Below are 26,523 nucleotides of genomic sequence, written 5' to 3' on the forward strand. Positions count from 1 at the left end.
CCCCCACTTAGAGGATAATCAGACTTAAAGAATGACAAATATAAAAATAGAGGTTAGTCTGGAAACAGTCTTGGGAGCCAAAGGAAGGCCCAGCCTGGGGATAGTGAGGGGACCAGTGCAGGGAAAAGGGACACCATTCAATTTTTGTATAATCTTCAAAAAATGCCAAAGCATTTTGAGACTCTGACCTATAGCAACTGCAGTTTCAATGGGAGAAGAAAACCCACACTCAGTGTTTATCTGGCTACCTAAGTGCGCTGGGAGCAGGCTTGTGATTTGCCTCCCTGTCCTGCCTCCCAGGAGTGAGGCTGCACTCTGCGCTTTCCTGAGGGAGGCAGGTGCCCAAGAGGAGAGCACTCTCCCTCCGGGAGCTGTGGGTCTGAGGTCTGGATGTTAATCACCTGGTTGTGGGACCTGCAGCAAGTCTCTTCCTTTGTCTGGCCTCCCCAGCGGGGGATGGAGAGCTGCATTATGTTTCAACTCTCTTTGAGCCAAAAAATTCTATTTAACTCTCTCCCTTTTTTCCTATGTTCATGGACTTCTGAGGCTTTCTGTATCAAGTTTGTTTTTTCTCTCTCCCTAAATTCATTGTGTTTATTAGAGATAACTGAACTCAATCCTGCAAGGGTAAAGATAAGTACCGGTGCCCCTGTCCTAACAGCTGTAGGGCGGCCTCATTTTCCCCAAAGAAACAACGGTTCCCAGGCCAAGCCAAAGAAGCTCACATTTGGTACTCACGTAGCTGGTCAATCAAGCCACTGAATGAACTATAGAATCACTAATAATAGAGCTTCCCATTGTTTCCATGGGAACCTCCACCCCATCTTCCAACTGGAAAATCAGGATTCTGAGAAACCTATTTCCTCTGTCTTCTCTCTGCTTTAGAAGGAGTGAGGTGTGGCCCTCACTCAGGGGATCCTGTAGCTCAACAGGGCCCAGTGTGGTTAAAAAAAAAAAAATGGTGGGGGCAGAATTAACATGTTCTTTTAAAAATTAAATGTACTGGGGTGACATTGGTTAATAACATTACATAAGTTTCAAGTGTACAATTCTGTGATAATCATCTGTACACTGCACTGTGTGCTCACCACCCAAAGTCTAGTCTCCCTCCGTCACCATCCATGTGACCCCCTTTACTCCTGTCATCCTTTCCCACCCCCTTCCCCTCTGGTAACCACCATACTGCTTCTGTGTTTATGGGTTTCATATGCTCTCTGATGAAACAGACTTCTTCTTCCCTTCTCTTGAGTACAGCTTCCCCTTATCTCATGCTCACACCCTCTCTCTGGACCCCCGTTCCCAACGCCATTCTGATCAGGGGAGAAGCTAGCAGCACCCCTTCAGCTGTGCTTGCTTCAAGGCCCCCTCTCGGTCCTGGGCAAACGGATTTCCCTCTTGGTAGAGACGCTGCAGCACAGCTGTGCGCGCCTCAGCTGCTCCACCTTACTTATTAGGGCTTGAACGAGCGCGCTTATGAGCTCGGGGGCCCTCCCAGCTCCCGTTAGGCCACGCTCCAAAAGGCACTTTGGAAAGTTCGACTCCACAAAAGAGTTCTTTAGGAAGTCGAGGAGTAAAGCGAATCAATAAATTAAAACCAATGAGAGAATATTTAGATTGCAAATAAAATCTTACTCTCTTAATGACGAGCAGTTGGTAAAGTCGAATCTTTTTGATAAATGCCAAGAACCGAAGGAGAACGTCACGTTGACAACTAAAACATCTGGAGCAAAGGGGGGGGAAAAAAAGCATCATTTACGGTGGAGTCCTGCTATCATCAAGCAAAGCTGTAAATGCAAAAAAATAAATATTTTTGCCTCCTCTGCAAATGAGGGTGGGGTGTGCCAGCTGTTCGCTCACATTGCAGTCAGTATGGGGTCCTTCCTGTAGGCCATTCACGCCAGGCAGCCGGAGCGCACAGCACAGGCTCCCACACACCCGGCCCACCTCACATTGAGGGCCTCCCGTGGATAATCACTAGGAAAAAGCCATTTTCCAGCCCATTTACATCTCATACTCTCCCCGGGATCACTATCTCAACTTGTAATTGGCCACGGCATAAAAATAAAACAAGTCACTGAGCAAGAAGTGCCTAGAACAGGAGAATCAGAATGTGAGAGAGGAAACCCTGCACCTCCAGAAAAATCACACTACAAATATTTCCCTAACAAACTCTAAAGTGTGGCTCCCATGGGCTGGGATCCATGATCTTCTTGGAGGCAACTGTCTCCAAATCTGTGATGCAGGCTTCTTACCAAACGTTTGAAAACCTACCCATTGGTTAGGAAACCTCAAAAGAATAAAGTCAGAAAGGTAAACGCTGTGCTAAAGCGGCGTTAGAAAAACGTCGTATTTCCTGTGCCTCTTTAACGAACAGGGTACCCTATCCAAGATGCTTCCCAACCCAGCTGGCCATCAGAATCACTTGAGAAATTGATGAAAATGCAGATTCCAGAGCCAGGTCCCTAGACATTCTGACTTAGCAGGCCTGGGATAAGGCCAGGATTCAGTGGTTAGAAATGGTCCCCATGTAACTGATTGTCTAGAGCCAGGCTTGGGCACCTTTCACATCTTGTGACCAGTGACTAGTGACACTCTGTGATGTTTTCACTGTCACCCATCTTCTTCCTTTTATAAATGAATGGGGATAGTAGATGATATTTTTGAAAGGGAAGTCTTTACTTGACAGAGTAAGAAGCAGCCTAATTTTGTTGGCACCTCTAATTTTCTTACTGAAATTTTAGTAGTATATGGTTTCAAAAGGCTGAGAATCCTGACTTTAATTTGCTTCTCTAGGGCAACAAAATTCATTGTAAAAGCCAGGATGCCCCATAAAATTCTGTGCACATCAAGTCGGCCTGTGTAAAATGATAATCCTCTGTTCTGAGACAGGGTATTTGCAGGGCTGGTTTGACCTCTCAGCGACAGCATTTGAAGAGACACTTGCCAAGTGTCAGCAGAACAAACACGGACATTTAGCACTGAGGCACCCGTGAAAATCACGTCCATGGAATCCACAAGTGTCCAGTGCTGAAGACCAGCAAAAGTCGTACTTTTTTCCAAGCATCAACTGTGCACAAAACACTATTGGGAAATGTCACAGGAAAAGAAATAGATATGATCTCTGCTTTCAAAGCACTTACAGTTATTCTGGAAGAGATAAAATAACTTAGGTGAAAAAAGCACAATGAGAGCAGTCAAGGAAACACCCTATGAGTGGTCTGAGGTCCATGTAGCACCTGGGGTGCCTGCGGGAGACCAAGGGGAGGGCTAGAATGACCAGGACAGTTAGAGCAGAATGTAGCAAAGCTGTAAGGAAGAGGTGACTTTCCCCCCAATGTTTCAAAGCAGAAGGGCAACAGGATTTGGTGAAAGGGGTGAGGTTACTCTAGGCCATGGACAAGGGTTTGAATGGTCATTGGCTGGCTGAGTGCAAGAGGTGGGAGGTGAGTTTGCCTGCTCAGAATATGCAAGACATTCAAAAAAGGGGCAAAGGGTTGGGTGCAATTGATGGAGGCTCTAAAAGCACCAGCTAGCCTTACTAGGTAGTCTCAAAGACTTCAGAAGCATATTTTACAGGTGAGCAAGATCTGCATTTTAATAACCAAATTTAACTAGGAGTACATCACAAAGGCTGTATAGTATGGACAAACAAATGTGGAAAACTGAAATAATTTTTCAAGCAATTCAGATGCAAATAGTCACCATGAGCCCAGTAGCTGAGAGGCATTTTTCAAGCTTGGCTCTCTGGCCTGGTGCATTCAATTCCCTTTTGAGGGATTTAGGATTAATTAGGTAACTCCAGCTCTCACCACAAAACATGGCTCCATTATGATCTTCAACCATTCTAGGAAGACTGCACCGTGAACTTGACTCTACTTCCAGTCTCTCTCACCCAAAGGGGCTCATGAATTCTCTATCGAAACTCCTACCCAGCTCAGGAATCCACCCACTTCTCTCCAGCCCCATCAGCCTCTACCTCGTCCGCCTCACCTGGACACCGCAGCAGCGTTCCTTCCTTCTATCTGATCTTTCGGAACTCAGTCTCTCCCCTCTCTAGCCCATTCTCCACCTGTGGCCATTCATTCATTCATGCAACAAAAATCTGTTGGTTGAAAATGGCTATCCTGTGCCATTTTGTGCCTTCTTTTGTATCCACTTTTTATTACTTTGCTTTCCACCTGTCCCTGCCCCATTTGTGTTAGCTACATAGAACCCCTTTTGTCTCCTCAAACAAAGCTTTTTCTCTCCATACTCGTGGGTCTCTGCTGAGAATACTCTTCCCCCACTTTGTCTGGCTCAACTCGACTCATCCTCCAGGAAGCCTTCCTTGTGCCGCCCACCACCAAGTCCAGTTAGGCATCCTTTTCATATGTTTCCCATGGTACTCTCTCGATTCCCTGTATTTACACACTACTTTGTAACAAGCAGTTTACTTGTCTCTACCCGAATAGGCTGTAAACACCAGGACCAGTGGCCAGGTCAGTCTCTTTTCTGGTTACTGTATCCCTAGCACCTAGCACAGTACCTGGCATGCAGTAGATGTTCAATAAATACTTCTTGGATGAATGAATGAATGAATGAATGAATGCAAGGAACTTAAGATGATAGAACACTGGCCACTCTATTTTCTCTTCTCACCAAGGACATTCCACCACTTCAGATGTCTGAATTCTCCGAACCTTTAGGGTAGGGTCAGCCCAATGGTCCCTGGCTTTACTCCACTCGCCTAACTCGCTGTCCTGTCATTCCCAGTCACATGTGATAGTGGGGGTCCCGCTGTCCTGGAAGAGGTAGAGCAGAGGTCTACAGCGCGGGACTCTTCAGATTTTCTGTCGTTTAACTTGCTTCCTGGGCACTCAGGATGTCCTCCCGCCTTCTCCACTTGCTAACGAAAAGCAGCGGAGTGTCCACTTACCTTTGAGGGACGCTGCGGTGAGGATGCTGCAGGTGCAGGTCCTGTTGGGCGGGCTTTCGCCCTTGCAGAGCTCCCGGCCGGACGGCACGTCCCTCACCACGCAGCCCGAACGCCTCGGGGACATGCTTCCCGCCAGCGTCACCGCAGTCTGTGTGGAGAAGAAGGTGACCCGGGGACCAAGTCATCACTCTGCCTCTCTGGCCTCCATTCTAGAGCCTTAAGTGAACGTACCCTTTGACCTGTCACAGAAGAATTTTCCAGATTGCCCACGTGAAGGATGATGTTTTGTTGGCCATTAGGTTTGCTCTTTTGTGAGTCACATATTCAATTCTTGGACTGTTTTACTTCCCAAACCCTTGCTTATAGACAAATCTAAAACTGTCTCGCCACCTTTATTATTTTATTTTTTTGAGCTTATAACTTTGCTCCATCTGGAATTTATTTTTATACATAGTATGAGGAAAGGTCCAACTTTATTCTTATCCAGGTGGTTAATCAGCTACGTCACAGCCACTTACAAAACAAAAATGTCGTCCAGTGAAGCAAAATACCATTTTAGTCATAGATTAGGTTACCATATATCTAGAATCTATTTCTGAACTCTGTTCTATTCCAGTTATCTACCGATTTACTTCTATTCCAATGTCATCAAGTTTATACCACTGTGACGTTAAATATAGGGTGTCCCCAAAAATGTATACACACTTAACAGCAGATAACTCAGTTAATTTTCACTCCTTTTTTGGTTTAACTGATTTGAAATAATGGGTGAAGCCAGACTAAGCTTTGAACAAAGAAAATTTATCCTAAAGTGCCATTAGACTTTTTTATGGGGATACATAAAAGATAAAGTTTATGGTACCAAACCAGTAAAAGTTGACGAGTGGAGGGCAAACAAATACTGAAAGAAATGATTCTTGATGTTTGTGATTCCATTGCTTTGCATTATCAGCAGTGCCTGGACCAGAACTGACATCAGTTTGAAAACAGGCATTGACAAAAAAACTATTCATTTCTGTATATTTCAAATTTTGAAAATAAACTGTATTTAATAAACACTGACTTTATAATCATTCAAAGTGTGTATACATGTTTTTGGTACACCCTGTATATCTGCTATGTGATAAATATATTTACTATCTGATAATTATATTTACTATCCTTATTTTCTTTATTTTCTTAGCATTTCCTAGAGATTATTCTTCCATATAAAGTTAAATATCATTTTGTCCAAAGGGAGTAAGGAGACTGAGGCTAACCAAAATTGTACTAAATATATACATTAATTTTAGGAGAATTTATATATTTATGATATTAAGTATTCCCATCCAAACACATGGTGTTTTTTTTCATTTGTTTCCCCCTGGTCCAGGGTTTAAGAGGGTGTACCTTGATTTTGCAGTGTCAGCTCTATATTTCTCATTGCTAATTGCTAATATCAGCTTATAGTTCAAGACAGCGGCCTGTGAAATCTACTTTTAAAATTATTTAAGCCCCGGCCAGTGTGGCTCAGTTAGTTGAGCACTGTCCCAAGGACTGAAGGGTCGCCAGTTCAATTCCTGGTAAGGCACGTGCCCCACCCCCAGTCCGGGTTGCACGGCAGGAAGCTGATCAATGCTTCTCTCTCACACTGATGTTTCTCTCTCCCTCTCCCTCTTGAATCAATAAAAAAATCTTTTTTAAAAATTAAGATTTTGTCTGTGGTCAAACATATGATCAAATTTAGGGGTGGTGGCTGTTTTGTGTGTGTACACAAGGGGTCACAAAAATAAAATCTTGGAAGTTCCTCTAAAGCAATGTTCCCCCAACAAATTTACTAAAGGAACAAGGCAGCCAGTTCTCCTGTTAAAAAGGAAAATTAAAGGAATTAATATGCATTAAATGGATCTGCTAGATCTAATGGATGGGCCAAGTATTAGGAAGCTGGGAGTGGAAAAAGTAACCCTCTCACTAGGATGAAGAGCGACAGTCCCAGACAACCTGGGGGAGGGGGGTCCCTTTTCTGTTATATTTCTGGCCTCTGCCCAGACTTTCTGCATGGCCACCTAAGATTCTGCTGTTTTTTGGCCTCTAGTAAGCTTGCTAAGTCTATTCTAGCCTGGGAGTTAACCCCATCTTCCCATTTTCAAAGAATTCTGTTCTGGGCCAAGGAATCATGCTGGAAGAAGGCAAGTTCTTACCATCCAACCTGGCAGAACAAAAGTCCTACCATACCTAGGGACCTGAGGCTAGTAACACATCCCAAATCATTTCTACTAGCTCATCTTCAACAAATGGCTGAAGTCTCATCCATCTGCCTTCTTCAACCCAGCATTTATATCTGCACCACGCATCTCAGCACATGGTCACATCACATATTAACCTGTATACATACATATATGTCTTAAATGTATTTCACTGTTCAAAAATTATAACAAAAGTATCAGAAAGTTTTTTTAAATCCTACTTTTACCAGCTGTTTAAATTTTTCACACTTCCTTCTAGTTCTCACACACACAGTTTTAACATAACTGTAACCATTGCATTTATTTATTCCATATACATTTATCAAGCTCATAACATGTGCCAAGAGCTACATAAAGTCCTGAATACTCTAGTGAACCAAAGAGCTACAGTCCTTACCCTCAAAGAGCGTATAGTCTAGTAGAAGCATGGAAAAGTCCACTAGACTAAATCTAGTCTAGTTTTAGGGCCACACAGTATTAAGAGATCATTAAGAAATGACAGAAGCCTGGGCTATGATGGTACAGTGGAAATGGAAAAAAATGGACAGATTCAAGATGCCCATTAGAGGTAGTAGAGGGCAGGATTGGAAATGGGGTATGTGGATATGAAGGACTTGGGTGAGCAAATGGATGGATAGAGGTACCATGTACTGAGATGAGACACAGTGAGGGAGAGGCCAATTTTGGGTAGAAAATTCAAGATTTCAACTTTGGATGTGTTGAGTTCAAGATGCTCATGTGATCATCAAGAGGCTATGGGCCTGGAGCTTGAAGGCACATTCTGGGGTGGAAATAAAGGAGACATGAACATACAGGGGATATATAAAGCTATGGGAGTGGTTAAGATTGTCTGTGGATAAAGTAGAGAGTCAGAAGAGAGAAAAAGCCAAAACTGGGCCTGAAACAACTCTAATATTTAAAGTCAGGGAGAGATGGAGCCAGCAAGGGAGGCTGAGGTATGGCCAAAGAGAAGAAAGAGAGTGTGGAGAGGCCGTGTAATGGAAGAGTTTCAAGAATCCAGCCAGTGGGCCAGGTAAGATGAGGCCTTCTAGCATCTGCTGGACTGGCTACATGGAGCTCCTCGCTGACCTCAGCGAGAAGTTTCTGGGGAAGGGTAGGCAAAAGCCAGTTTGGGGTGATCTGAAATTGGGAGACAGCAAGTTTTTTCCCAAGTGCAGTGGAAGGAGAGGTTAGCCAGGAAGTTGAAGGTATTTTTGCATAACTTTGGGTTCCTGGTGAGTATGGTTAAAAAGCTGGAGACTTGGCTTAATCCCACATGGATGGGGATCTTTAGCAGGTTGATAGTTCTTTCTTGAACCACGCTGGATAAAGAAAAATGAAGACACAAAGGATCAGATAAAGACAGAAAGTCTGAGTGCTGATAATGTCCATGGAGGCCAATGAACATTCTACCACGTCAACCAACATTCCTTATTTTACTAACCATTCCCCTTATTGCCAGACAGTTCCGTTATTTCCAGGTTTCTAACTCTATAAAGGCTACTGCAATAGCATCTGTATGCTTCTGGGTTTTCTTCTTTCAAGTTACTTCTTCAGAATTCTAAGCCTGGAATTGCTGCTTCCAAGAGAATGAATATATTTATGACTTTCAAAACATACTGCCAAATTGCCTTCCAAAAATATTGTGCTAATTGGCATTGCCAACACTAGGTGTTAGCATATCTTATTATCACTTTAATTTGTATTTATTTGATAACTGGTGAAGTTTAACATATTGCCATATCTATGTCTAACTCTCTAAACCTCTTCTTGTGAGAATATATGCTTTGCCCACTTACTTTTTGGTGTCTCAATGTTTTTCTTTTTAAGTTCTCCAGCCATAATAACTTGCAATTAACATTTTGCCTACCAAAAATGTTTCCCTAATGTATGTGCTTTAGTTATTTATTTTTTGTTGTATAGATATTTTAAAGTCAAGTAAATTAAAATTTTTCTTTTATTTCATACTATACTGCTTCAAAGCTAAGAAAATTATACTTCTGAATTATCTGATGCTCAATTCTATTTTCTGTTAGTTTTTCTGTGTAAACTGTTTAAATGAATTTCTTAATTAGCCTAATTTTATTTTTATATTTAATGTAAAATGTGAATTAAATTACAGTTCCATATTATAAGCCAGTTATCTCAGTACCTTTTATCAAATAATTCGTTTCCTCTTATTTTATGGCATTTAATCTTTAAAATCTTTACATCTACTTCTCAGCTTTTTACTCTATTTCATGGAATAGAGTAAAAAGTACATTTCTATTTTTAAACCAGAATCATGGGCTGAATTATTATTGCTATACATATGTTTACAATCGTATGGAAATGGTCTTGCTTAAATAACTTTCTTTTTTCCAAATATATTTAGGATATTCTTGACCAGTTCATATTATTCCAGATGAATTTTATATTAACTTTGAGACAGAGTCTATTCAAATTTTCACTGGGGTTATATAAAATCTAGAAAATAGATTGAGGAAGACATGACATTTTTATGATATCTTCCCGCCAAGAAACATAGTATGTGTCTGGATATATTCAAGATGTTTTTCATATCTTCCAAGAAAATACCTTGTATGGTTTTGCTTTTATTTTTATTTATGCTTATGCTTTTTAATTGATAAGGTTTCCCTATTATGAATTATAAGTTGCCTCAGTAGATCACTGCCCCACATTCTAATTACTATAAGAAAAAAAAAAATCACTTAAGGCAAGCTGTTATAAAGCCAAAATTACTATTTTGGTAGTTGTCTTCAACATGTATCTCCTAGTAAAAATAATTTTAAAAATAGGGCATATGCCTTGCTCTTTAAGATTATACCTGAGTATTTCTGTTGTTTTAATAAATGGGATCTTTTATTAATATTACCAGTTTGTTTTACCTCACATGTAAGTAAGGCTATTGACATTTAAGTGCTTCTTGAAAATTTAGCACTTCATTTTACTTTTATTAATTTAAGTAGTTTTTAAAGCTAATATGTTTAGATTTTACAGACATACAACCACTTAAGAGTGGCAAATAATGATGTTTTCCATTCCAAAAATTGTTCCTATTACTCGTTTCTTGTATTACTGGACTGGAAAGAACCTGAAAAATGATGTTAACTGTATCAGTGGTGGTGAAATTCCTTGTTTTCATTCTGATTTGTAAAAAAATGTTTCTAGCGACTCTCCCTTAGGATCCATGCTGTCTGTGGGAAATACTTCATTCCTACGTCTTTTTTTGTTTTTATCGGTATAAACCATTTTTACTGCATGTTCAAATCTCCCTATCAGGAGATACAAACATAATTTTACATAATGCAAGAACAGGATATGCCAGACATCCTTTTTTGTGTTTGTGATTTTTCTTCTTTCTTCACTTATCTATGCCTTCCCTCTCCACCACATCAATCATTCCATTAGGGAAGCCCATGTTTATAACCTAGTAATGAATTCTTCCACATTTTTCTCAAATAACCATAAAGAGACATTATATAGGGGCTGTTTTGATCAATACAAGATTATGCTATACGTACTTTTCTGCATCTTGCTGTTTTTATTCAACAAAACCTCATGAAAATCCCTCCAAGACAACTGGAATTGCTCTAATTACTTATTTTTAATGCCAATTTCTTAATGAGGATGAGAACATACTATCTTCTGTTTTGTGTAAAGAGACGAAGCTTCTTGGGAACAAAGTCTCTGCATTATATGGGGGGTTTTCTATACCCAGAAAGTTAGTAGGATGTTAGGAGGTATACGATGGGCAGTTCCAAACACTCTGTGAACGCAGCTAGTAGGGAGATTTGGGGAAAACCATAAACTGTTATCTCTGTAGGTCAGGATCGGGTATTATTTAAATAAACAAAGATCTGAGACTTTCAGCTAACTCATAAATGACCACAGGACAGAAATGTTGTTGAAATATTGTGACCAAGAGATGGAGTCAAATGTCTTATCAACACTGTGAAAATAATCAGTCCAAAGGTGGTTTCAAAGGCTAGCTTTACTCAAATTACTAAATCATTATCTCCTTTATCTTGAAAGTGCTGATTAGCTGGAGAGATTGAGGTAAAGGCTGTGTGCGAAGACGCTAGAGGGGTCAGGGTAAACCACAGTGGGACTCAGGGTGGGGAGGAGAGTACTAGTGGTTGTTTGGGTGGTAAACATTTTTGTGTGTTCCAGACTAGATAAAAATGGTAGTTAATTTATACGAGTGAACCCAAAGACAGGTAAGCAAATTGTGTAAGCAGTACTTTTTATTTAATGAACAAAATTACTTTCCCTCACTGTATTTAGCTAAATTATTACCTTAAAGTTTTCAAAATGATAAAATAAAAAAACTTGCATAATCTTAACCACTTATCAGAGTCCTGGGTAGATTCAAGGACCACAGTATTTTCTACCATTCTCTAACAGCACTAACAATTTTTCAGACTCACAAGAGAAAGAAAAATTCAGTCATACCTATGCTTACATGCTTAAGCACCTTTTTTTGCAGAATCTATTCACTCTTGGCTCAGGCCTGTTGGGATGAAGGCTTTGAAAGTTCTTTTTTCACCCCCTCCCCCACCGGAAGACAATAGAAAGTGACAACAACCAAATAACTTTAAATCCTTGACTTCTGATCAGTTATGACTTGAAAGCTTGATTCTTTTATTATTTATCACTCATTAAAATGCTCTGGATCTCCTTTATTAAATGTTAAATCATCTTAAGTGATATGATTCTTGCTATTTGAAATGGCAAAGTATAAGAGAAAAAAGAAAGTGGCCCATTTCCTTGTTAATGTGACATTCAAGTAAAACAGAGTGAGGTCAACTGGCTGCTGACGGGGGTTCTGTACAATCATTCATAATACAAGAGCCATAATTAGGGAGACAATGTCTCCTTACAGCGCTGTTGAGATAGCGAGGCAGGAATTCCTTTTTCCCACAGGACATGGTTGGTACGTGGATCAGAAAATGCTTGAATATACTCATTTCTCCCTTTTTCTCATCCAATGGCAGAGCTGATTGGCAGTTCGGCCTTGGCAGGAGCCCGCTGGCTTTCTTTCTAAGGGACTCTGCTCACAGTATTCACTGCCCACACTGGTTTCTCTCCACTCTACCAATAGAGCTTGAAGCCATGATCATAAAATAGCTGTCAGGAGAAGCCCGAACACATACGGAAAAGGAACCATAAAACAAAACAAAATTCCACACTAAGCCACATTTAAGGCATCTTATCGACCATGAGTCTGAATTTCTTTTTTCTCTAATTTTAAAATCAATATGTTTTCCTCTACATTAAAAGTCTATCGTTTCTTTAAATTCAACTATTGAGGTTCATCTGCAGCTCCACAAGATACTAAATGCACATGGGCAGGGTCTTGGTCTCTGCTATGTCCCTAGCACCACGGGGAGGGCATGGCTCCTGGTAGGCACTCCGTATTAGTTAACTAAATAAATGACTCCCCTAACTAAGAGTATTTGATCACTAATAGATATTTTACACAGAGAAGGAAGTTAGTATCAATTATGCAAAACAAGACAATACAATAAAGGAAAATTAAAATCTTTCCTCTTACCTTATCTTTACTTTTTTGAGAGATGTGAATTTGAGGGCACATTTTAGCTCCTGACAAAATATCCAGCCAGTTTTCTGAGTTCTCTGAACGTCCACAATCGTCTTTAAAAGTACACCTATTAAAAAACAGGGAGATTAATGATGGCAGCAGACTGAGTGGAAGCTACACTGAAACTCTTCTGGGACCAAACTGGAATTACAACTAAAATATAGAAAAACCATCCTGAATAATAAACTGCAACTGAAGACAAGCTGCAGAGAACCCTCAAACCAAGGAAAAAAAGTGGAGACCACATAGAGACTGGTAGGAAGTGCGGAAGCACCAGCAGGCTGGCTGGGCTCCCACAGGCAGTAGCTGAAGGTCCAGAGAAATATCTCAGCTGTGGGGGGTTCCCACTGAGGACTCTGGGGCCTAAACCCCAAGCTGGGTTTCCCAGTCAAGAGCACCAGAATTGAGAAGGATGCCCACAAAACATCTGGCTGTGAAAAGCAGCCAGGTTCCTGTCTCCCAGGGAGAAATGGCTGGAAATGCAGGCACCCTCTTAAAGGGCCAATGCACAAAGTTTCCTGTGCAGCCACTCACCTTGGGCTCCAGCAGAGGGAGGGCAGAGTGGACTGGAGCTATGTGAGGAGAATCTAGGGTTATGGGCTCTGGAGAGAGAGCTCAGAGGGCACCTCTCTGGGTTCCTCTGCTGAGTCATTCCTCCATACTGCAGAGGACATCTTTCACAGGTAGGCATTTACCTTCCAAGCAGCTTTTGCCTGAGGGGGAAGCAATTGCCCCACCCTGCTGGAAATCTCTTTGCCCTACCCCATGGACTTTCTACAGACTAAGGCTCATTAAGAGAATCAGATTAATCAGCCTGCAGGCAGAGGCAGACCTCAGGGTGCTTTGAGTCTTTGCCTGATCTGCTTCTGGACCCCAGCCTTGGAAAAACAGACTTTGGTGTGCATCTTGGTCCTGTCCAAATGCACCCAGCCCCAACAGAGGGAACCTCAACCCATGTGTGGGTTGTTGATAGCTCCAAACAGGGTACTCAAGGCCAGTTACAAACAGTGGATGACATTGGCCTGCACCAGAGACCTTCCAAAAAGACTGAGAGTTCTAGCAGGCCTACCTAATACATAGAAACAATCCCAAATAGGTAGCCAAAATGGGGAGACAAAAAACAAAACAAAAAAAAAACCCAAATGAAAGAACAAGAGAAGTCTCCAGAAAAAGAGCTAAATGAAATGGAAATAAGCAATCTATCACATACAGAGTTCAGAATACTGATTGTAAGGATGCTCAACAGCATAAAAAGGATATGGAAACTATGAAAAATGACGAGTCAGAAATGAAGAATGACATAGCACAAATAAAGAATACATCGGAAGGAATAAACAGCAGATTAGAGGAAGCTGAGGATTGGATCAGTAAATTAGAAGACAGGGTAGAAAAAGAATCAGTCAGAGATCCAAAAAGAAAAAACAATTAAAAAACAGGAGGACAGTCTAAGGGAGCTGCGGGACAACATGAAATGTAACAATATTCACATCATAGGAGTGCCAGAAGAGGTCAAAAGGAAGCAAAGGCCAGAGAATCTGTTTGAAGAAATAATGGCAGATAACTTCCCTAACCTGGGCAAGGAAAAAGTCACACACATTCAGGAATCCAAAGAGGCCCATGCCCAGACACATCATAATTAAAATGCCAAAATTTCAAGACAAAGAGAGAATATTAAAGGCAGCAAGAGAAAAGCCATCTGTTACCTACAAAGGAGCTCCCATAAGGCTCTGACGAACTGACTTCTCATCAGAAACTCTACAGGCCAGAAGGGAATGGCATGAAGTATTCAAGGTAATGCAAAACAAGAATCTGAATCTAAGACTACTCTGTTCAGCAAGGCTATCAGTCAAAATACATGGTGAAATAAAGAGCTTCTCAAACAAAAAAAGGCTGAAAGAGTTTATCACCACCAAACTAGCATTGTAGGAAATGTTAAAGGGACTGCTGTAATTAGAAGTAGAAATAGAAGCATTGCAAGAAATGTTAAGGGAACTGCTATAATAATAACAAGAAACTGAGAAAGAAAGACATAAAGAATTCAAATGACAATAAATAAGGACCTATCAATAATAACCTCTAGGACTTTAAGGAGACATCAACAGCAACACAGTCACAGTCGTGGACTTGAACACCCCACTGACTTCACTGGACAGATCTTCCAGACAAAAAGACAACACAGAAACAGTGACTCTAAATGGCACACTAGATCAGGTGGATTTAATTGATATTTACAGAACATTTCATTCCAAAGCTACAGAATATACATTCCTCTCAAGGGCACATGGGTCATGCTCAAAGAAAGACCACATGTGAGGACACAAAACCAGTCTCTTCAAGTTCAAGATTGAAATCATATCAAGCATCTCAGATCACAATGGCATGAAATTAGAAATCAACTACAGTAAAAACACTCAAAAACATTCAAACACATGGAGACTAAATAGCATGTTATTAAACAATGAATGGGTTACCAATAAGATCAAGAAAGAAATCAAAAAATTCCTGGAAACAAATGAAAATGAACACTCAACAACCCCAAATCTACGGGACACAGCAAAAGCAGTCCTAAGAGGGAAGTTCATAGATCTATAGGCCTACCTCAAAATGCAAAAAAAAAATTTTGTAAAGTATCTAACTCTACAATTTAAAGAATTAGAAAGCTCCCCTGTGAAACTCTCTGGACTAGGGCTTTTGTGTGCTGGGAGTTTTTTAATTACTGCTTCAATTTCACCAGTTGTTATTAGCCTATTCAGGTTTTCTGATTCTTCCTGATTCAGTTTTACATGATCTCACTCAAATGTGGAATCTAATAAACAAAACAGACTGAGTAACAAAATAGATCCAGAGACACAGAAGCATGGAACAGACTGATGAATCTCAGAGGGAAGGTGGGGATGGGGTTGTGGGTGGGGAGAGATTAATCAAAGAACTTATATGCATATATGCATAACCCATGGACAGAGACAATAGTGTGGTGAAGGCCTGGGGGGGGAGGGGATCAATAGAAAAAAGGGGATATCCGTAATACTTTCAACAATAAAGAAATTTAAAAAAGGGGGGGGGAAACAAAACAGCAACCCTCACGCGCATTAGTTAAACCTTTCTCACAAGGGCGTCAGTACAGAATACCAGGCTTTGTATAGTGGATTATTGATCTTGAGCACGAATAGGAACGAGATGCTAAAACCGTGAAAAGCAATAGGAAAACAGGAGAGCATTTCTTCCATCATGTCTCAGAACGGAGAACAAATGCAAACAACATGTTGAACTCAGACTCCAGAGCCATCTCTTAAGACACCATCTCCAATACATCAAAAGCACAGCCTCTCATGGATTCCAAAATTAAAAAGCTCCCCTCTTGAAAAACCTACCAAAGAATAGCCAAGAAAGAATTTATATATTGTATACATTTTAGGTTTGTGATTCAGTCCCATAACACTAACCTATTGTGTAAATTTTTTTTGTAGTTGAAAAAAAAAAGCTACTATCTTGCGCTTTGCAGCATGATAATTAAATAAAAATATGTCAAGGGCAGAGTCCTCCCAAGAATTTGATAGGACACTCCATAACTATACGCTACATAATATTTATTTATACAGATACACCGAATTATATCAAGAGATATGGGGGAGACACTTTCCCAAGTCAGCCATCTCAGAGGGTGCCCCAAATAAATGAAGCTGTGTTCAGGGTCAACGCCTTTGATAAACACGGTCAGAGGCTGAGTGCTGAGGTCACTTGGTTTGCTTGATGTCTCAGTCACTCCAGGTCATGATAACTCGGGAACTCTTGCCTCCCCAGAGGGCTGCCCATGCGACAAGAAGAAGGAACACCAAGTGCCACGTTATTTTCAAATGGTATCGGACTCCACAGACATCTCATTGAATAATGTCAGGGAGAGAACAAAGCATCTGCTATCTCTCTCTCCCTCCTCGGGGCCTCTGGTTCAAATGAAGAGGCGGGAGAGAACCAATGACGCTGAGTTTAAAAGAAACTGAAAATTCATGAATCATGAGATTGAAAAGCAAGCATGTGGCTGTGGGGAGTCCCTGAGAGGGTCGGCGTGGAATGAGGTGTGGGCCCAGTAGCGTATGTGACATGGGTTGACCTTTCCCACCTGTTTCTTTCGTCTTCCTCCTCTTTTCTCTCTCTCTTTTTTAGAATTCTTAAGAATTTAGGCTCCACAGCTTCGTCTTTGAGCTCTGTGCTAATTTGAATATGACAAAAATAGTACAGGAAGCCAGCGAGTTTCATTAAACATCATCCGCAAGCACAATATTCTCAGCATGTCATCAGATCATGACATTTTGGGGAACCCTGCTTACACTGGGCACATCTGTGCTGGAACTCACCTCCATCTGTGTCGGTTCCTCTCCAACATCATGACCAGGGGGATTTTCATCAGCACTTCTCCAAAGCCATAAATTTATCTGACCTTTGATGGCTAGCTCGTCTGTCATGGACAGTAAGTTCCCATTAAACCACCTCTCAGTGTCAGGGGGAGCTGGCCATGGAGGGGCATGTACCACTGGATTGAAAAAGAGAGACTGACAAGGCTGGTTTCTAATTCTGTAATTGAAAGAGATTATGACTCTGAAAAACTACCTGCCTCTCACGGCTTCTCTGGTTTGTATAAGGCCCTTCCCCTGCCGATGAGAAGAAAAGAAAAAAGCCAGTTCTACAGGGATTGGAGCACAAATATTTTTTGTAGGCTCTTAATGCTGCCTGGGAGTCAAGGCCTAAGGCTGCCAAAAAAACAAGTGTAAAATATTTCATACAAATAGTGCTACGATTTGCCAATTTGTAGGCAGAAAACAGTAGTGCCAGAGTTATCACTCCCTTTTCTGAACTCCTATAGCATTTCTTGTTGGAACCACATGTTTCAGTATTTAATCATATGCTGCCTTGAATTACAACTTAACTGTTTCATATGTCTATGTCATTCCTCCCCGAGTAAGCTCTAAGCTCCTCAAAGGAAGGGAGGATGTCTTTAATATTTCTTCAGCAAATCCCTCAGTGTCTGGCAGCATGTTATGCAAATACTAGAGTTTCAATAAATACGTTTGAATAAATGGATGAAATATGAAATCTCTATAGGTCCTTTCTGTTGGTGATTTTTCTTTCCAGAGTTTCCCTATGATTTATGTGTGACTCCTACTTACAGTGAGGAGACTATTTTTAATGTAAGCTAAAAGTTCACATCTGGGGCCAGAGAGGGAACAAATTAAGAATCGAAGTTTTTAGTTTATCTTTTGTAAAAAAACAAACAAAATGGATAAACCTTCCATTTCCTGTTTTGTATAAGGTAAAAACAAAATCAAGCCATGTTAAGCAACTAAACATGAATTTCTTGTTTATAAAGCACCTTTGAAATTTCTAAATTCCCATTCCTTGCTTCTCACCAGTTAAAATGTAAAACTGAAAAAATAAAAACACAAACCATGACACCAAGAATGTATAACCAGATGGCCAAACAACAACAGTGTCTTATTAATTCTCCAATATTACAAGTTATAAAATCTTCATGACAGTACATTACCCACACATTCAAATTTCTTAGAATGGGGGAGATCTTAGCGCTCCCACGTGTTAGTAAACGAAACCAGTTACTTTGAAATGATCCCTTTTGAAAGCTGGTTCATGTATGAACAAAAGCAATGGTCAAGTGCATAAACACTTTAGCCGTTGCTCAAATAAAATTAAAATCTCATTGTCAGACACGAGGCTTGGTGCCAGGGATCCTCAGTGAGGTTCCCCCAGATAGACAGATTTCTTAACTAGCGTCATTTCATTTCCTTCAGGCCACAGATGGGGGGGGGGGGGGATTCAGATCAGGATGAGCGCATTCTGGAGAAAACGGCAGAGACAGATGTGCTTTCCTTACCTTACACTATTGCCTTTGCCCCATCCACTACTGGGCGTCTACCCAAAAGTCCTAAGAGCCCAATCAGCATTTTATTTTTCTAGTCCTTTATTCAGCTAGATCTCATTCTCACATAAGGCCAATGTGCAACACCAGCCCATTTGCAAATTAGGAAATAAAATCATCTCAAATGTAAAGAAAAGACTGTCTGGAGAAAAACACACACACACACACACAAAACCACCATCAAGAATTTAAAAAGCCCGGCCGGGCGTGGCTCAGCGGCTGAGCGTCGACCTGGGATCCAGGCGATCGGGGTTCGATTCCCGGTCAGGGCACATGCCCGGGTTGCGGGCTCGATCAATGACTCTCTCATCATTGATGTTTCTATCTCTCTCTCTCCCGCTCCCTTCCTCTTTCTGAGATCAATAAAGATATATTTAAAAAAATAAAAAGGAAAAATAATTAAAAAAAAAAAAAATCTTTCCTTGGATGAAAAACATTGCATGTGGAAACAATTTAGTGAATGAAGCTATTTAAGAAGGCTTATTCTTATCAGTTTGCTATGAAATCTGCTGTAGAGCTTAATTTATTCTAAATAATCAGAGTTTGACACTGCTGCTCAACTATATTAGTACTCGGACCACCCCTCCCCCACCCCTAACTCATAATAAAGTATGTTCAACACCTACCCAGGCCCCAACTCATGAACAGGGAGAGTCCAGACATTTGTTTCTGAGTTTGCTCTTTAGAAGTTAGATTGTATTTTCATACCGTGGGTTCACTTCCTGCGTTTATGGAAATCTGTCTAAACCCTGACATCCTCTAGTAACTACCCTCCCATGCACCTGCTTGGAGGGGATGCTGCGCCGCGCCGGGCGCTGGGCTGAGTGTCTGCAGTTAGTACTCCCCCTCCAGTCCTCACACAACCCCTCCTATGGGATGAAGCCGAGGCTCAGAGAACTGCAGGAACATGCCAGTGTCACGCAGCCACAGGTGACAGGAGTCTGGTTTCACAGCCACACACCTGGCCACTCAGCTGCATGGCTTCCTGTGACCCCTGGCTGCCATGTGATAAGATGCACAAGGATAAAGACATTCGGAGTGCCCCCTGCCTCCCGGGGCCTCGGCAGTGGGTGGAGGGCGGGGCTGGGGCCTGGCCAGGCCCAGGCAGCAGAGATGAGGACCCCAGAGGCAGAGAATGCAGAAGGTGAGGAAGAGCGAGTGTCTAGGATGAAAAGGACAGCAAGGATCTGGGAGGGCTGGGAATCCTGGGAGGTCTCTAATTCTCATGGATCACTAGCCTGGAATACAGAGTATCCAACTATAGGTTAAAATTCCAGGAGGCCCACAGCTTACAAATCTATTGTGGTTTTTAAAAATTTGCTTGCGAACCATCTGTTTGTTATATGGAATACTTTTCTCTCCCCACAGAAGTAATGTTATAAACAGTGATTAGGTTTCCAGGTTAGTTCACAAAACCTATTTATCCATAATGTTACTTCAATACTACACATTTGCAATAAAAGGTTAGCAGGAAACAATGAGACTGCAGCCATTTGCATTATATAGCGGTTTTTCTTCTTTACTTATTTGTGTTTCGGCTCAGCTGGTAGTCTGGGAACAGTGCCCAGCTGGATCGACTTTTAAAATTTATTATCACAGTATCGTATTTATACAGTATTTCTATTTTTTTAATGGGTATGGCTTAAATTATTAATTGTTTTCATGCCAACATAAAGAACTGGGAGACCCACCTTTGCAAAAGAGCTGAAGTTCCAGGCAGGTGAAATGCCCATGGGCGGGCTGGGGACTTTGAGAGCTTGACTCTATTAGGCTAGAATCTCTCAGTAAAGATTTACCACTTACTCAACCTTGAAATAGAAACTCAGAACTCAGAAATATAATTTCTACTTCGGGCCCCTAGAATTTCATCAGCATCCTCTAATGTAACTGTTGACCAACAGCAGACAGTCCCTGAAGGAAACTGATAACTAAATATCAGGTAATTGGCCTGAATGTGGGGGTTGGTGTGATCTGTTCCAAAGATTCTATACTAATATAATATCAGAAAACTTCTAAGAAGGAAACAATGCAGCCTCTCTCAGAAAACAGAAGACTGTCCACACTGGGGAAGGTTTTACTACAAGAGCATCCCAAGGTCTTCTGCCAAGTGATTTGAAACAGATGTCTGTATTTTTAGGAAAGGCACAGAGCCCAGAGGAGGGGCCAGGCACTCCCCAGAGTCAGGGTACTTTCATTAACATTGCTAGTCCAGGAGATGAAGAAACTAAACTCAACTGAATAGAAAAAAACAACAACAACAACAGTCATGGTGACTAACTCTGAAGTCAAGGTCTCCAGGCTCAGGAAAGGGGAATGCCAAAATACAAGAGCAAAATACTGGCAAGAAAGCTGGAAAGTTGCATCTTCATCGCTGGGGCTGAAAGTTGTGATAAAATTATGCTAATAACAGAGGCAATTTAGATTTTTTTTACAAAAGCAAAAGCATCTAACATGCCCGGCAGCATTCTTTCAAGTGATTCAGTTCATTTATTCTTCACAACAAACTGATGGGTAGGTATGGTAATTGTCCCTGCTTTACAGATGGGGAAAACTGAGGCATGGAAGGCTCCAAAGTGCATTCCCAAGGTCACTCAGTTAGTAAGCAGAGGCAATGAGATACAAAACCGGACAGTTTAGCTTCAAGTACATGGTCTCACCTACTGCCCTAAATTGCCTCTCACAAGAGCTAACACTTACTGAGCCCTGCCTATGGGCCAGACACTGTTTCTAGCCCTTCCCATGGGCCAGACACTGTTTATAGGGTTTCTAGGGAATTAACTCATTGGTCCTCACAACCTTTTCCTCATAAAGGGAAACTTCAGAGCTGAGGAAACTGAGGTACAGACGGGTTAGACAGCATGGTGTGAACCTTAGCAGTCTGACACTTGTGACCATATCTCACTACTATGCCAAATTCCTCAAAATTTTACCAGGATAGAACATCATAAATGCCAAGATAGCCTTAAATAGGTCCACCCAGAGCACGAGCCATACAGGAAAATATAGGTTTTATTGCATGTCTCAAAGTGTGTTCTATGGGTTGTTTTGGGTGTTAGTGGTAAGGGTTTTATTGCTAAGAAGTTTGGGAAACACTAGTTAAGTTTCTCTGCGCAGGACTTCTCAGAGCCTTGAATATGTTAGTGTTCTTTGTAACTTTCCAAGACGGGAATGAATGACGCACCATCTTCCAACTTTTTGATTGAGAGTCAGAAGCTCTAGTCACGCACACTGGGAAACACTGCCCCATCTTGGTGAATGAGCAGTATTCCAAATGGCAAATCAAATTAGAAAACTTTGGCCTTTTTTTCGCTCTTTTTCTCTACTGTCATACTCCATTGATCATAATCTCTTCCTTCTAAGCATTGCTCTATGCTCTCTCCTGCATTCCACCCTCACCCATTTCCTCTCACCTGGGCTCCTGCGGCAACTTTTTAGTTGGTCTCCCTCCTTCCCACCTCCAGTGGCTCCAGTCAGCTTCCACACCGATATCTAGGTCATGCTCAAGCACAAAGCTGATTCTATCACTTCCTACTTAAAAATCTTTAATGGCACCCTTTCAGCTACATTAAACTCCTCTACTCATGTGCCTGCTTTTCATGACCTGGAGCCTACAACACATGCTTCCACACTCCTCTCTTTACCCCAACACTATGATCTAGCCCCTGCCATCCACTCCAAATGCTTCCCCAGATAAGCGTGGGTTGGTAAGTCTGTCTCTCTATTTAGCCTGTAAGCTCCTAAGATCATAGATCCCTAATATCCAGCATACTGCGCCTAGCAGACAGCAGTTATTTGATAAACACACGCAGTGCAAACATCCCCAGCTCTTCCTAGCATGTCTGCTCCTACTGCCCAGAATGCCCTGGCGCCTGCAATACTTGGTGAGATTGTGTTCCCTGTTCAAACTAGTTCAATGTCACCTCCTCCATGTCTGCCCAGCCTCCAGGCAAAACAGTCACTCCCTTCTTTGTGTCCCCATGGCACCTTACACATGCCCCTGATATATACAACACACTGCATTAGTTGCTGATTTGAGTGCCTGTCTCTCTGACTAGACTGTAAGTCCCCCAAGGGAAAGGCCCATCTTGACGTCCCCCAGAGCCTAGTCTGGCATTCTTTCTACAAATATTTCCTAAGTGCCCACCAGACACCAAACACTGTGGTAGACACTGGAGACATGTCAATGTATAAGTAAGTCACTTAGAGTCCCTCTCCTAATGAGCTTACATTTCAATGAGGCACACAGACAGAAAGCAAATAAGCAGACAATAATTTAAAATAGTTTCAAATTGAGGTAAGTCTTCTGCAGAAACTGAAAATATAGCAGGGAGGAACTCCTTTAGAAAGGCTAGTCAAGAAAGATAGCATTTCTGCTCAGAGCTCAAGGATGAAAGGATCTAGCCACACCAAAAGTAGTGGGAATAGCATTCTAAGCAGAAGGAACAGATGTGCCAAGACCCTGAGTTCACTTAAAGCTTGGTCTCTGCAAGGAACTGATTAAAGACCAGACTGGCTAGAACTTATGAAGGAAGGGGAGAGTGGCTCTGCCAATTATAAGCCCGTGACCTTGGGCAAATCACATGTCATCTCTGAGTCTCAGACTTTCCATCTGCAGAAAGGCAGATAATTTTAGTTTCTACTCCATGGAGTTGTTACAAAAACATATACCTATTTAACTGAGGCTTACAATAAATATTAGTAGTAGTGCTATATTTATTACACAGGTAAATACAAAAGTTTGGGTAACATAAGCCAAACACAAAGTGGTAGTGAGGAGACAGGAATTTGGGCACTAAGGTTGACCAGACGGCCCATTTGCATTGCTCACAGACACCACATCAACATCCAGAATGTTTTTTCTATGTAAGAAGGCAGACACCGGTCAAGGCTTCTTGGGAGATTCTTAATCACAACTGTCTTTCCTCCCAAGACCAAAGGGTTTTTTGGGGTATCTCCATACCTTGAGCACCAGCTATGAGGGCACTTTCCACAGTGTAATGAAATGATTTGTTCAGTGCCTGCTTCCCATACTAACCTGTGAGCTTCTCCAGGGCAGAGCTTCATTCATCTTTGTTCCCCCAGGGCCTAGTACAGGGCCTGGCCCACTGCTGGTATTAAACAAACGTGAGCTGAATTGGATTAAGAATTAAAGTAACTAAATTCTTGTCTATGTCTCCATGATACCAGCATAAGTTGTTCCATTGATTTTTGTTCACTGGTTGGCCTGTTAACTGGCACGGTGGAAAACCAGCCTTTGTCTTGAAACTTTGAGCTTTTTAGCACACAGAAAACACATTTGCAGACTGAACCACTCACACAAAAGGGATTTGTGGCCTTCACCCCATGTGGTTCTTTTGTGGGTGATGAGTGTACTAAAAGTTGGAATTTTTATTTCCAAATGCAAACCATAAGCTGGAGAATTCAAGTGAGGCATTTCAACAAAATAGGTAGCATGGAACTGAAAATGGGAAAATGATGCCTTTTGAGTCTGGAAGATCTGAGTTCAAAGCTGCTCTCCCACACATTCTCCATGTAACAGGGGCACATCCCTTAGCCTCTTTGGGCCTCAGTTTCCCCACCTATAGACAGGAGGCAATAACAACCCTATCTTCCTGAAAGCAGTATTAAATCCCATGCTTGGCATATCAGAAATGGCCCATTCTCAATACAGAAGAATACAAGCATTCAAACGTAATAAAACGTTACAAAAGAAAGAACATGGAGGAGTTGCTGGGATCAGAACAAATGCTGGGTCACAGAAACAAATGGAAACATTTGAGGAATTTAAAGCCAGTTGATACATACTTATGAAAGTGCCTGCTGCCTGACATAAGGTCATTTCAAAAAAATCTATTCCATTAAAACATATATTTACTAAAAGGGGCGTTCCTAATGGCACTTGTTCCAAGTCGGAGAGCATCAATTAAAGAGATGGCACCGACAAGCAGTTTGGATGTTCGGGTCTGAGGGCCATAGATGCCTGCTCTCCAAACAGAAGGGGCTTCCCTGGAAGGTGAGCATTCTCCCAGCGCCGGCCATTGTCAGCTGTCGGGACACAAAGGTGGACCTGCGGCCCTTAATGGTTTTTCCCCTCTTCACCTTTTGCTTTGAAATAAGATTCACAGCTCCTCTGACAGCTGATGAAAGTGATGAAGAATCCAGGGAATTCAGGTTCACCCAAGACCCCTCTCCAGGGTTAGAAGGCCCCAAATCCCTTCCAGCATTCTCGGGAACCCATATGCGCAGGCTCGGCCTCTTCCAGGGTAATTCAGTAATGCCCCGAGGCCCCACTAACATATTCCTCTTTGCTCCCCCCCCCCCCCACTGCTTCCATCCCACAGACAGTTGTCCTACTTGCTTCTACACAATTAGTCGGCACAATGGGGTTCTCACGCAAGAAGGAGGGGCTGCCCCCAAATCCCATTATTATCATTATTGCTGTCATTAGGGCCTCACTGGACCGTAAAGGAGTGTCACTGCATAGACTTCAAACACAAGGACGCATCCAGGATTGGAAGGAAAGGAGGACTGAATGCAGAATTAGAACGATCAGTCTGTCTCAAATTGTCTTCCTGGCCATTCAGCTAGATGCGGCCCTATCCTGGTAAAGGGAGGTATCCCCAAAGCTGAATGTACTCCTTCGGACTTTGGCTCAGATGTCCCCTTCTCAGTGAGGCCTTCCAGGACCTCACTGGTTGAAAATGGCAACCTCCCCTGCCTCCAGCCAGCACTCCCTACCCCTTCTGCTTTATTTTTCTTCCTGACATCAATCACCATCTGACATGCTCTCTATTTCCTTCCAAATTTTTCCACTGTCCATCTTCCCTCATGCAGTAGGAAGAATAATATTCCCCCCAAATTCATGTCCACTCAGAACCTCAGATTGTGACTTTATTTGGAAATAGGACCTTTGCAGATGTTAATAAGTTAAGAATCTCAGGATGAGATCATACTGGATTTAAGGTGTCCAATGACTATTACCTTGATATGAACAAGGAGAGGGAGATTTGGATACACAAAGAGAAAGGGCCATATAAAGTCAGAGGCAGAGACTAGAGTTATACTGTCACAAGCCAAGAACACCAGGAGCCACCAGGAGTCACCAGGAGCTGAAAAATGAGAGAAAGAATTCTCCCCTAGAGCTTGAGGGAACAGGCTAACACCTTAATTTTGGATTTCTAGCCTCCAGAACTGCAAGAGACCAAATCTGTGTTGTTTTAAGCCACTGAGTTTATGTCTGTTACAGCAGCCCTGGGAAACTAATAAACCTCACTAGAAAGACTCCAGGAGGGCAAAGATTTGGAACTTTTTTCACTGCTAGAGAATCCTAGTGCTTAGAACAGTATCTGACACATAGTAGGTGCTCAATAAATAAATGTAAGGATGCTTAACTTTCAAGGTGGAAGGGTTTCTTAACTCAAGTTGGCCCCGAGTCCCATTATCTTTCTTACGCACAATCAGTCATCCATGAAGGATCCATGAAGGGTCTCCGCTTGCCTCCCATGGCCATGAGCGATAATGTCTCTTTCTTGTTTTTCTTCCCTTTTGCTACAGAGGTAGGTAATGGTACTGGCAGTTAGAGCTAAGCCTAGATTAGAACACTGGTCTCACTGCTTGTTCAACCTGTGGCAGGCAGAACAACGGCCCCAAAGATATCCAAGTCTTAATCTCTGCAACCTATGAATATGTTACTACACATGGCAAAAAGATCTTTGTGGAGGAGATTAAGGGTCTCAAAGTGGGGAGATTATCCTGGGTTATCTGTGTGGGCCCAAAGTACTCACAAGGGTCCCTATAAGAGGAGGCAGGAGGGTCAGAATCAGAGAAGATGTGATGATGGAAACAGAGT

The 26,523-nt window shown here is 41.9% G+C and overlaps 1 protein-coding gene across 1 annotated transcript in view; it reads right to left on the reverse strand.

Annotated features, from left to right (window-relative positions):
• Positions 1-26,523, reverse strand: part of PLXNC1 (plexin C1) — a 154,851-nt gene that overhangs the window by 74,241 nt on the left and 54,087 nt on the right. Inside the window, exons 5-7 of the mRNA XM_081129087.1 lie at positions 12,698-12,812; positions 4,916-5,063; positions 1,633-1,720 (exon numbers count right to left, since the gene is read on the reverse strand). Of these exons, the coding sequence (XP_080985213.1) occupies positions 1,633-1,720; positions 4,916-5,063; positions 12,698-12,812 (351 nt within the window). The remainder of the gene's footprint in view (positions 1-1,632; positions 1,721-4,915; positions 5,064-12,697; positions 12,813-26,523) is intronic.

This window comes from Miniopterus schreibersii, assembly GCF_964146895.1.
Source record: "Miniopterus schreibersii genome assembly, chromosome: 2".
Lineage (NCBI taxonomy): Eukaryota > Metazoa > Chordata > Mammalia > Chiroptera > Miniopteridae > Miniopterus > Miniopterus schreibersii.